An 11,277-nucleotide genomic window follows, 5' to 3' on the forward strand; every position below is an offset into this window, starting at 1 on the left:
ATGGCCGCTGAGCCTGCGCGTCCGGAGCCTGTGCTCCGCAACGGGAGAGGCCACGGCAGTGAGAGGCCCGTGTACCGCAAAAAAAAAAAAAAAAGAAACAGGCAGGGGACCAGATTTGACCTGCAGGCGGTCGTTTGCCACCCCGTGTTAAAAGCTCACTCTTACACCTGGGTGGGAAAGTGATAGGGAAGGAGCAGTGGATTGTGTTATGAGAGGAACCCTGAACTTAGGGCACCCAGATCTTTTATACCAGATGATAAGCCTGCCAGCTCTTTGTTCTGCAGAAAGATGCTCTATCTTTGAAGGCCATAAGTAAACCTGCCCTTTGCACCAAAGGGAGATCCTCTCTATCTTTCAAGGCTGTTTGCTAAACTAAAATCCTTGAAAAGATAGTCCAGAACAAAGGCAGTCAGTGCCTCTGCTTATAAAACAGGCAGAGAACATGAGAGACCCATGGGGAATTGTCTGCTAACACCAGTAAGAGGTTACAGTTGGTTCAAAGGAGAATTCAAAACACACATGTATATAGGCAATCAGAAAAGCTGAAATGGATTTACACTTAGAGGCAAAAATTGGCAGTGTGCATACGGCAATAATCAATTGCATCACCACCAGACACCACTTGCATTTTTATGGACAGGAATCATTTGCACTGGTATTCTATAATGTGAAGTTGTAAAAGAGCTTAAAGATCATGAAAGCTGAGATAACCTATAAGGGTTCACAAGACAGGACATTTTGCCCATTTCAGAGTCTTTGTTTCCTAACAAATGATATGGGGGGGAAAAGATAAAGCAAGGTAAGGGAGGTCAGGAGTGTGGAGCAGAGTAAGGGGCCGTGGGCAAGTCAGGGTTTTAAGTGCGGTGGTCAGGATGGCTTCAGTGAGAAGGTGAGATTTAAAGAAAGACTCGAAAGGGGTGAGGAAATTAGTCATGGGGATATATAAGGTGCAGTGGAGGACCAGAGCAGCCAGTGCAAAGGTCCTGAGGCAGGAATGTGCCTTGTGTGTTGAAGGGACAGCAAGGAGACCAGTGTGGCTGGAGTAGTATGAGCAGAGCGAGGGAGAGAGAAGGTGGGATCAAGGAAGTAACGGGGGCCAGATAATATAGGTGGGGGTTGTTGGGGCCACCCTAGAGTCTGTCTGCCACAAAAGCACCTAGTATGTGCCATTTCTGGGCTAAGCACATTCATATGCACAACCTGCTTTCAGTGTCTCAACCACCTTGCCCCAGGGTTTATTAGCCCCAGGATTATGAAGAACCTGGGGCTTAAAGAGATGAAGCTCCAACTCTGCTGGTTGGGATTCACACCTGAGTCTGTCTGAGTCCTGAGCCCATGCTCCTTCCCTGGCATCCCAACCAAATCATATCCAGGGAAGGAGGTGTGGAGAGCAGGAGGCTGCGACCCAAGACTGCGCATGCCTCTTGCTCTTTTTCTCTCTCTCCACCTCCCAGTCTCCAGCCGGAAGAAGGCGGTAGAGGCAAAATGCAGCCTGGCCTGTGAGTACCTGAGTGAGGAGGATTACATGGACCTGCTGTGGACCACCCTGTCTGAGTTCCCAGGTGAGGGACCTGTGCCACATGGGCTGGGGCGGGGCATCCCAGGAATGCGGCTTTACCTGGTGCCGCCTGGAAGCAAATCCCATTTCTAAGGGAAGCTGGGGATTTGTTTTCAACCCTTAGCTACAAGTTGGCAAGAACTGTGAAGAGGCTGACATTTTACTCTATTTGAAGGCTAACAAGTTAAGCTGCCCAGCCTCACACACACGTGGGCAGAAGACACAAGACCCCTGGGTCAGAGGCAAAAGACTATTACTCATGGCACAGCAGGCAGCCTGAGTAGTATGTTAGTGCTGGCTTCTCTTGCCCCCAAGTCCCATGGGGATGATGAGGACGGGTCCAGGCAAATCTTACACGTGCAATGGATTTGCAGCACAGCTCGGGCATTTCACACTTCGGGAACCCAAATCTTTTATAATGGGCTGCCGGAAACCTGCTCAGCCTTTGCCTTGGAGAGAGACATCATCTTTATTACATTGGGCAGTAAACAGATCTTCCCCTTGCTCTAGAAGGAGGCAGTATCTCTGTCTTCCAAGGCTGTTGGCTATACAAACAACCTTGAAATGCTAGCCTGGAACCAAAGGGCAGCTAGTGCCTCTGCTCACAAGCTGTGCAGAAATACAAGAGACCTGTGGGGAATTGTTCCCCAACACCAGTCACACTGGAAAAGATCGGTGGGGTGTTAAAAATCCAAACCTGCACATAAAGCAAAGGTGATCTATCTTTTTCCTTTAAAAAAATAGTATTATTACAACAGTAATAATATCTGGTATTTACTGATTGCTTACTGTATATATATCAGGCACTGTGCTAAATATTTTACAGATATGGTCTCATTTAATCTTGTGAAGTAGTATCATTCCCATTTTACATCTGAAGAAACTGAGGATTGGAGAGGTGTAGCAAAAATGGTTCCTGCCAATTGCAGCTGCCAATTTCTGCATCTCTGTGCCTGAGGGCTATCTCAGGAGGAATTGAAAGCCTCAGTGTCTAAAAGCAAGAAAGGTGGCTGCAGGTGCCAGGGAGTTAACACCTGGGAACAGCCTTCAACCAGTGTATAAATACTCCAATTTCCTCGCCTATCAGGTAGAATTCTAAGGTGCGCATTCCACACTGACTCCCAGAGCCCTCCAGTGGAATCCAGCAGCAATTTCCCATGGTGGTAACTTGCTTGATATGCACCCTTATTAGTTGCGTCCCTTCCCCGTTTCACTTCTCCACTCTCCTACTGGTGCTTCCTTGGATGACCTCCCAAGTAAACACCTTGCACTCGGACCCTTGTCCTGGGGTCTGCTTCTGGGAAAACCCAACTAAGACACTGAGTGTCCTACAGCTGGCAGAGCTAAGACCTGTGTTCCCACCCCAGAGCCCAGAGTCCACTCCTATACTACATTGTCTATCTTTCCCATATAGCTTAGCAGGTAACATTAAAGCCTCTGGAGTTAAACCCAGCATTGCCAGCTGCCATTTTCGGGACTTCAAGCATTTACCATCTCTATGATTTTACCTTTCTGAAACTCAGATTCTTCTTCCCTATTATTACATGTATTGTTTTGTTGTTTTGTTCACTGACACATCCCAAGCTCCTAGAACAGCTCCTGACACACAGTAGGTACTTAATGTATTGATTGAATAAAAGTGGGAAATGGGCTATTAGCATGCTTTGTAGAGGGTTTTTTTTAAACTAAAGTCTAATTGATTTACAATATTGTGTTAGTTTCAAGTATACAGCAAAGTGATTTGGTTATTCATATATATATATGTGTGTATGTCTATATTCTTTTCTTTATTCTCTTCCATTATAGTTTAGAGGTTTGTTTTGATGATTGAGCAAGATAATAGATGTAAAAGTGCTTGGCCCAGATTTTATTATTATATTATTAGTATTATCAAGCAATATGCTATACCACCTCTACTGAGGTAGAGAATGTTATTTTTATTTAGTCCTACTTCTCCAATGAAGAAATTGATGTTCAGGGAATTCCCTGGTGGTCCAGTGGTTAGGACTCCATGCTTCCACTGCAGGGGGCATGGGTTTGATTCCTGGTTGGGGAACTAAGATCCCACATCCTGCCGGGCATGGCCAAAAAAAAAAAAAGGAACATTGAGGTTCAGAGAAGGCAAGGGACTAACCTAAGACCACATGACAAGTTAGAGGCAAGATGAGGCCTTAGAACCTACGTGTTTCTGACCCCCAGCCCAGGTGTCTGCTGCCTGGTTTCAGTGAATGCCACTATTCAGGCTCCCCTTGGTGCCTGTATTAGTTATCCATTGCTGTGTAACAAATTATTCCAAAATTTAGTGGCTTAACGCAACACATTTATTACAGTTTCTGTGGGTCAGGAGCTTGGGCTTCCCTGGGTCCTCTGCTTCAGTGTATCTCACCAGGCTGCAATGGAGGTGTTGGCCCAGGGTCTGTGGTCTCATCTGAAAGCTCAGCTGAGGCAGGGTCTGCTTCATGCTCACTCCCCCAGTTGTTCCCCACTGCCTGTTGGCCAGGGACCACCTTCAGTTTCTTGCCAGGTGGCCTTCTCCATCAAGGCAAGTTCATGAGAAGAGCCAGGGAGAGGGCAAATGCCAGCAAGACAGACGTCAGTCTTGCATAAGCTTATCTCAGAAGTGACCTCCCTAGTGACATATGGATATATGTCTTTAAGACTGGCATAAATTGATTTTAAAAAGCTATAATCCTGGGCTTCCCTGGTGGCGTAGTGGTTGAGAGTCCGCCTGCTGATGCAGGGGACATGGGTTCGTGCCCCGGTCTGGGAAGATCCCACATGCCGCGGAGCGGCTGGGCCCGTGAGCCATGGCCGCTGAGCCTGCGCATCCGGAGCCTGTGCTCCGCAACGGGAGAGGCCACAACAGTGAGAGGCCCGCGTACCACAAAAAAAAAAAAAAGCTATAATCCTAATCACTGACTAAGATTCATGGATATACTTTGCAGTAGACATATAACTCAATGCATTTTTTTCTTTTTTTAATAAATTTTTTTTTTTTTTTTTTGGCTTTGTTGGGTCTTTGTTGCTGCATGTGGGCTTTCTCTAGTTGTGGTGAGCGGGGGCTACTCTTTGTTGCGGTGTGCGTGCTTCTCATTGTGGTGGCTTCTCTTGTTGTGAAGCATGGGCTCTAGGCACGTGGGCTTCAGTAGTTGCAGCGCACGGACTCAGTAGTTGTGGCCAGCAGGCTCTAGAGCACAGGCTTAGTAGTTGTGGCGCATGGGCTTAGTTGCCCCGCAGCATGTGGGATCTTCCCGGACCAGGGCTCGAACCCGTGTCCCCTGCATTGGTGGGCGGACTCTTAACCACTGCACCACCAGGGAAGTCCCTCAAGGCATTTTAAGCAGTTTGTCAGCATCTAGTTACATTAATGACATTTATGGAAAGTATAATTTTAAGTGATTGCTTTTACACTGTTGTCTTTTTGTCATAAATATTGATATAAAAACTTTTTTTTTTTTGGCCATGCCACGTGGCTTATGGGATCTTTGTTCACCAACCAGGGATCGAACCCGGGCCCTCAGCAGTGAAAGCACAGAATTCTAACCACTGGACTGCCAGGGAATTCCCAATATAAACTTTTTTGACTCAAAAAAAAAAAAATAGAAGTGACATCCCATCACTTCTGCCATATTCTAGTCATTAGAAGTGAGTCATGAGGTCCAGCCCACTCTCAAGAGGAGGGGATTACACAGGATGTGGTACCAGGAGGTGGGGTTATTGGGGCTCACGTCAGATTCTGCCTCCCATGGCTCCCCCGCTCCCTTGCAGGTGTCCTTGTGACTCTCTGGATTATCGACCGCCTGGGCCGCAAGAAGACCATGGCCCTGTGCTTCGTCATCTTCTCCCTCTGCAGCCTCCTGCTGTTTATCTGTGTTGGAAGGTGGGTCGTGAACTCAGCTCTCTGGCCAGCAGGCTTACCTCTCAGCTTGTGGTCAGGTCTTTGTGTCTGCAGGCTGTGGATTACACCCCCTGGGGTACCTGAAGGATCCCCCCCAGCCCCTCACTAAGCCTGAGGCTCTTGGCTGCTTCATAACTGGACAACAGATCGGGCTCAAAGTTGGGGCCTCTAATGGGAGTGGGGGTAGGAGGGCACTTTGGTCCAAATTTTGCTCCGACACCATTACATGTAGACTTTTGACATCATGTCCCAGTAAGATCACGCGTATAGCTGTTTAATTCATATATGGGTTAAAAGCGTTCATTTGTTCCATGGCAATATTTCAAGGTCTTGTTTTATAATCCCCTTCTGGCATTTCTCCATTTTTTCCATCTATCAAGAGCCTCAAAATATGGAACTGGCCTGTGTTGATCTCCAAGAGGCCCCAGACTGAACCACAGATGAGAGATCTGTGAAAGGTCTGGAGATGTAGCTTAGATCTGGAAGTGTTGATATTCAAAGACGTTATGGGAACAATGGAACAGAGGGCTGGGGATCAGGATTATCCTCATAATACTGAAGAGAGGTTTCCTTTGCCTGGTTCAGCTGGTTCCTGGCTCAATTCCTGCCCCCACTAGGTCCTATCTGGACTTTGGATTATTTACATCACTTCACCCCAGCCATGCCCTACCCTGGGCACCACCATCTCAGCCTGGAACTTTGGAGAATGATGAACTTATAAAAGCAGGTCTTCCGAGAGACCACGGGGATGCGTGTGTCTGCATGCCTGACTGATGGTGTGTTGGGTGAGGTGGGCTTTGCCAGTTTCTAGGGTGTAAATTCTACCTGGGCAGATAAAACTTTGCTGAAAGAAACTGTCAGAAAAAATACTTGCTCATCTGCCTTTTTTCTCTCTTCCTAGAAATATGCTCACTCTGTTACTCTTCATTGCAAGAGCGTTTATTTCTGGAGGCTTCCAAGCAGCCTATGTTTACACACCTGAGGTAGGAGGGATGCCTGGGAGCAGCCGGGGTGGGGAGGGGGCGGGTGTTTTCTCCGGAAACACCCGGCCTGGACTCCTCTGAGTGAAATTTGTCCTTGAGTCTGAGTGGCGGCTGTGAAGGCCTTCATTATTTCAGGCTTTCGTTCAGTCATTGTTTTCTGCTTATAAAAGCTTATGGTCAGTGTACAAGTTCCAAATGTTACAGAACTGTATAAAACCCCCAAACTAAAGGGCCTCACATTCTGCCTTCCTAGAGACCACCTTCTTGAATGGTTCAGTGTATATTCTTCCACATTTTTTCCTAATTTATGTTAGTGCATGTATCAAATTGGGTAACTGAGCAACTGAGATGAGTTTAATAAAGGACGGATTACAGTGGTGTAGGATGGGGCTTAGGGAAACCAAAAAGTGATGGAGCAGCGCCCAGAGCTCACAATGAGGTGGAGGTGGCTGGGGACACAGCTACCACCTAAGGCCTGTGGGGTGAGGAGACGGGGTGTTACAGGGTCCCAGGAGGGAGCTGTGCAGAGAAAAGCTGTGACCTTTAGTTGAGGGACACATGTGCCCTTAGGCAACCTAGACCGGAAGGAACAGGAGAATAAATACCCTGGCCTCTCTCTCCCACCTCCCGCCCATCTCCCACTGGGGCTTCCCATTGGCTGAACCCAACTGGAAGGCAAAGAGCCTAGGAGCCCTTGGTGGTCCACAGTGGCCAGCCCCCAGGGCAGAGAATGAGGTGGGGAGGGGTAGAGAGAGGTTCTGGAGGGGAAGATGGAAGACAAGGAACACAGGACATATGGACCTGCTTTGTTCTTTTTAATAGCTGTCATACTATACTGTCCTGTACTGCACTATGTGGTAATCTATATACTATATTATTATGTACAATCCTTTACTATACTATATAATATATATGCTATATATCAATATTATATACTATACTTTGTTATAGAATATATATACTTTATATTATATAATATACTTTATTATACTATATCATATATATTACATACTATACTATATTATATAGTATAGTATGGGCAAATCATAATTTTGTAACAATTCTCCTACCAATGGATATTTGAATCATTTTCCAACTTTTCACTATTATAGTGTGGAGGTAAACAGCTTTACCTGTCCTTGTGCACATGTGTGGTTTCTTTAGAATAAATAAGATGTGGAATTTCTGAATTAAAGCCTATAATAAACATTACAAACATTGAGAAAGATTGAAAAAAAAAATCAACCTCTAAAATGTTGCCTGAACTTACACTCCATGGGACAGCGTCTCAGAGTGTCCATTTTCCCACACTCGGGGATTATGGGTTACTTGTTTTGTATTTATTTTATCTCACCTTATTTTAGATAGGGTCAAAGGGAGGCAGGGGATAGTATGTACCAGGTGCTGTGCCAGGGGAAGAAGCCATCTAGATTGTCCCTCAGGTCTACGCAGCACTCCAGAGCCCTCACTTTGAGTCATCATCCTGAGCGCTGCTCCCTCCACTCCACCTTCCAGGCCCAGCTCCAATGCTGCCCCCTCCAGGAAGCCCTCCAGGATCCACCCCCCAACTTCATTTTGCCCTCAGTGTCTGTGCGCCTCTCTGGTATTTTTAGTCATGCCACCTTGCCTGTCCCCCAGGGAGACTCCTACTAAGGCTCCCTATGGGCAGGGCCTGGGTCTCCTACTCTGTGACTCTCATCTGGCCTAGTGTCCCCTCAGCAAAGGCTTGTGGATTGATTGCTGGAGCCTCCCAGAAGAGTACCAGGGGAAGGCTGCCTGCCCTGCAGGGACTGGGAGGCCCAAGGTCTACAGGGGCAAATACCAGGGCTCAGCAAACTACGACCCCACGGGCCATATCCAACCTGCTGCCTGTGTCTGGATAGCCCAAGAGCTAAGAATGGTTTTTATGTTTTTAAACGGTTGAAAGCAAAATCAAAAGGCTATTTCTTGACATGTGAAAATTATATGAAATTTAAATGTCAGTGTTCATTAATAAAGCTTTACTGGAACACGCCACAGCCCTTCACGTGCTGTTGTTGTCTACAACTGCTTTTGTGTTACAGGGGCAGGGCTGAGTAGTTGCCCGTCCACAGAGCCCAAATTATTTACTCTGGCCCTTTAAGACAAAGTTTGCTGACTCCTGGCTTAAACTAATCCAGCTGGCTATTCCTAACAATGAAGACTTGGTTCAATAAATGATGATTGATCCTAATGATAGAATCCTGTGCAGCCAATAAAAATTATGCTACTGGAGAAGACCAAATATGGACATGGGAAATGTCTGCAGTCTTTTTCTAAGAGGAAAAATTCTTCAAAGCAGCATATACAGAAATATCTAGTGGATGACATTATACCACCTCTAGGATTTGGTTTAGTGTAATTTAGGAGAGGAAGGAAGTGAGAGAGTATGATTGAAACTAACACAGGTCCTCTAGGCTTGGTCCTAGAGGATTGATTACACCATTCTACTTTAGTCTGTGCTTGAAATTCTCCATGATAGAGAGGAAAAAAAAAAAGGAATTTAGTATTTATTCATTTGGATATAACCACCCAGGGCAGGGAGGACCCCCTTCCTAGGTTCCCACCCCCAGCTTGGCCTCTTGCCCTCCTCATCGGTTGAGTTTCCTGAGACTCCCCACCCTGCCCTCCCACCCCTTCTTGGTATCACCAACCCCTGAGGGACTGACCCTAATTCAGGCCCACCTGCCCCCCGGGGCAGGGTGTGGGGTGGCGGGATTCCCATCATTCCCGAGCCAGAGAGGAGGGAGGGGCCTGCATTTTCTCAGTGCGGCCATTTTGGCGGCTGTGTTTCAGGTCTACCCCACGGCGACCCGAGCTCTGGGCCTGGGCACCTGCAGCGGCATGGCAAGGGTGGGCGCGCTCATCACCCCATTCATTGCTCAGGTAGGTGTCACCCCAAATACAGAGGGGGTGGGCGTGACAAAAGCCATTGCGTGGCAGGCTGTTACTGTACCCTGAGCCAATGCACTGCCCTTGGTGTGCATTACCTGATCTCATCCTAGCAGCCCATCCTACGAAGAAGAAGTATTGCTTGCAGATGAGAAAACTGAGGCTCAGAAGGGTCAAGGGACTTGTCCAAGGTTGCACAGCTGTGAAGTAGAGGAGCTGGGAATCAAACTCAGGTCTTTCCAGTGATTTGGCCGAAAACAATCTGGACGAGAATAAACAGGCCACCATGCCTTAGTGGGAAACAGATGTCCCAGTCCCTGGTTTCTGAGTTGGATGATTTGGTGTCGTTGCAGAACTTTGCAGCTCTTTGTGTCTTGAAGCATTTCTCTCCTTTTGCGGGGAGCTTGTTTGGGAATCCTTTTGCTTTTTTAATATCCAATTCATTTTTTCCTGTTTTTATCACTTTTTAAAGATTGAGGTAAAAGTCACCTAACATAAAATTAACTATTTTAATTCAGGGAATTCCCTGGTGGTGAATGATTCGGGGAATTCCTTGGCTGTCCAGTGGTTAGGACTCCGCGCTTCCAATGCTGAGGCCCAGGTTCAAACGCTGCTCAGGGAACTAAGATCCCGCAAGCTGCGCAGCGCAGCCAAATAAATAAATAAAATTTAAAAAAAACGAAGGGAACAATTCAGTGGCATGTAGCACATTCACAATGATGGGCAACCACCATCTCTATCTAGTTTCAAAACATTTTCCTCTCCCCAAAATAAACCTCCGTATCCATTAAGCAGTCACTCCCCAGCTCCCCCTCCTCCAGCCCCTGGGAATCACTGGTCTGCATTCTGTCTGGATGAATTTTACCTCTTCTGGATATTTCGTGTAAATAGAATTCCAACACATGTTTTAGCCAAGTCATTCTGTCCCGGTACCGTTGTGTTTGGCCATTGTACATCACTATGAACTAGCACTGGTTGACAGCTTGCCATGTGCCTGCATGGTGTCAAGTGAGGCATCTTCTCATTGGGAGATGGCTACTGCTCTTCTGCCCGTTCGGCAGATGAGGAAACGAGGTTTAGCTCTGCTGCGTGATGTGCCCTGGGACGTAAAGCTAGGAAGTCAGCAGACATGCTTCTGTGGGAGAGAATAAATACACTCTTGAGCCTGATGGGGTCTGGGTTCAAATCTCAGCCCCATCCTTAGTCTTTGTATGAACTTGGGTATGCTGCTTAATCCTCTTTGAGCCTCAGTTTTTCCCTCTGTAAAATGGGGGTGGAGGACATACCTGATAAAACTGTCGTGAGGACTCCATGGGAGTCCAGTGATAAAGAGGGCTTATAAGAGGGCCTGGCGTTCTCAATATTATCTGTATGGTTGGTAGTGCCTGTGCGTCAGAAGGGATGCTCTCACCGGCGTGCATCTCCCTCCCCCCAGGTGATGCTGGAATCGTCCGTGTACCTGACGCTGGCGGTTTACAGTGGCTGCTGCCTCCTGGCTGCCCTGGCCTCCTGCTTTTTGCCCATTGAGACCAAAGGCCGTGGACTGCAGGAGTCCAGCCATCGGGAGTGGGGCCAGGAGATGGTCGGCCGAGGGATGCACGGCACAGGTGTCGCTAGGTCGAACTCGGGCTCTCAGGAGTAGTGACCGATGGGGGGCTGAGCTGGTTTTTGAGGCTGTAGAGAGCGGGGAGCTGCTGGAGCCCGGCTGGGGCACCGATCGTCACTGCCCACATCAAGAACTCACCCAAGGGTGCCACCTGGACCAACGAGGTTTTGTGTCTTGACTGTTTGCTCATATTTATCAAGATCCATCCGGGGATGGGGAGGCATTTGCTCTGGGGGGTTCTCCGTATGTGTGTGTGGAGGTTTGTTAATAATCTGTGGATCTGCATGGGAAAACTGCCACCTCAGCAGTGCCTGGTGACGCC

The 11,277-nt window shown here is 47.5% G+C and overlaps 1 protein-coding gene across 1 annotated transcript in view; it reads left to right on the forward strand.

Moving 5' to 3' along the window:
* SVOP (SV2 related protein) overlaps positions 1–10,991 on the forward strand; it is a gene marked incomplete at both ends in the record, with an annotated part of 83,377 nt that extends 72,386 nt beyond the window's left edge. The window contains 5 exons of the mRNA XM_079717346.1: positions 1,455–1,562; positions 5,327–5,438; positions 6,358–6,439; positions 9,254–9,343; positions 10,785–10,991. Coding sequence (XP_079573472.1) covers positions 1,455–1,562; positions 5,327–5,438; positions 6,358–6,439; positions 9,254–9,343; positions 10,785–10,991 — 599 coding nt within the window. The remainder of the gene's footprint in view (positions 1–1,454; positions 1,563–5,326; positions 5,439–6,357; positions 6,440–9,253; positions 9,344–10,784) is intronic.
* Positions 10,992–11,277: the final 286 nt, after the last annotated feature.

Source organism: Hyperoodon ampullatus, assembly GCF_949752795.1.
Source record: "Hyperoodon ampullatus genome assembly, chromosome: 13".
Lineage (NCBI taxonomy): Eukaryota > Metazoa > Chordata > Mammalia > Artiodactyla > Ziphiidae > Hyperoodon > Hyperoodon ampullatus.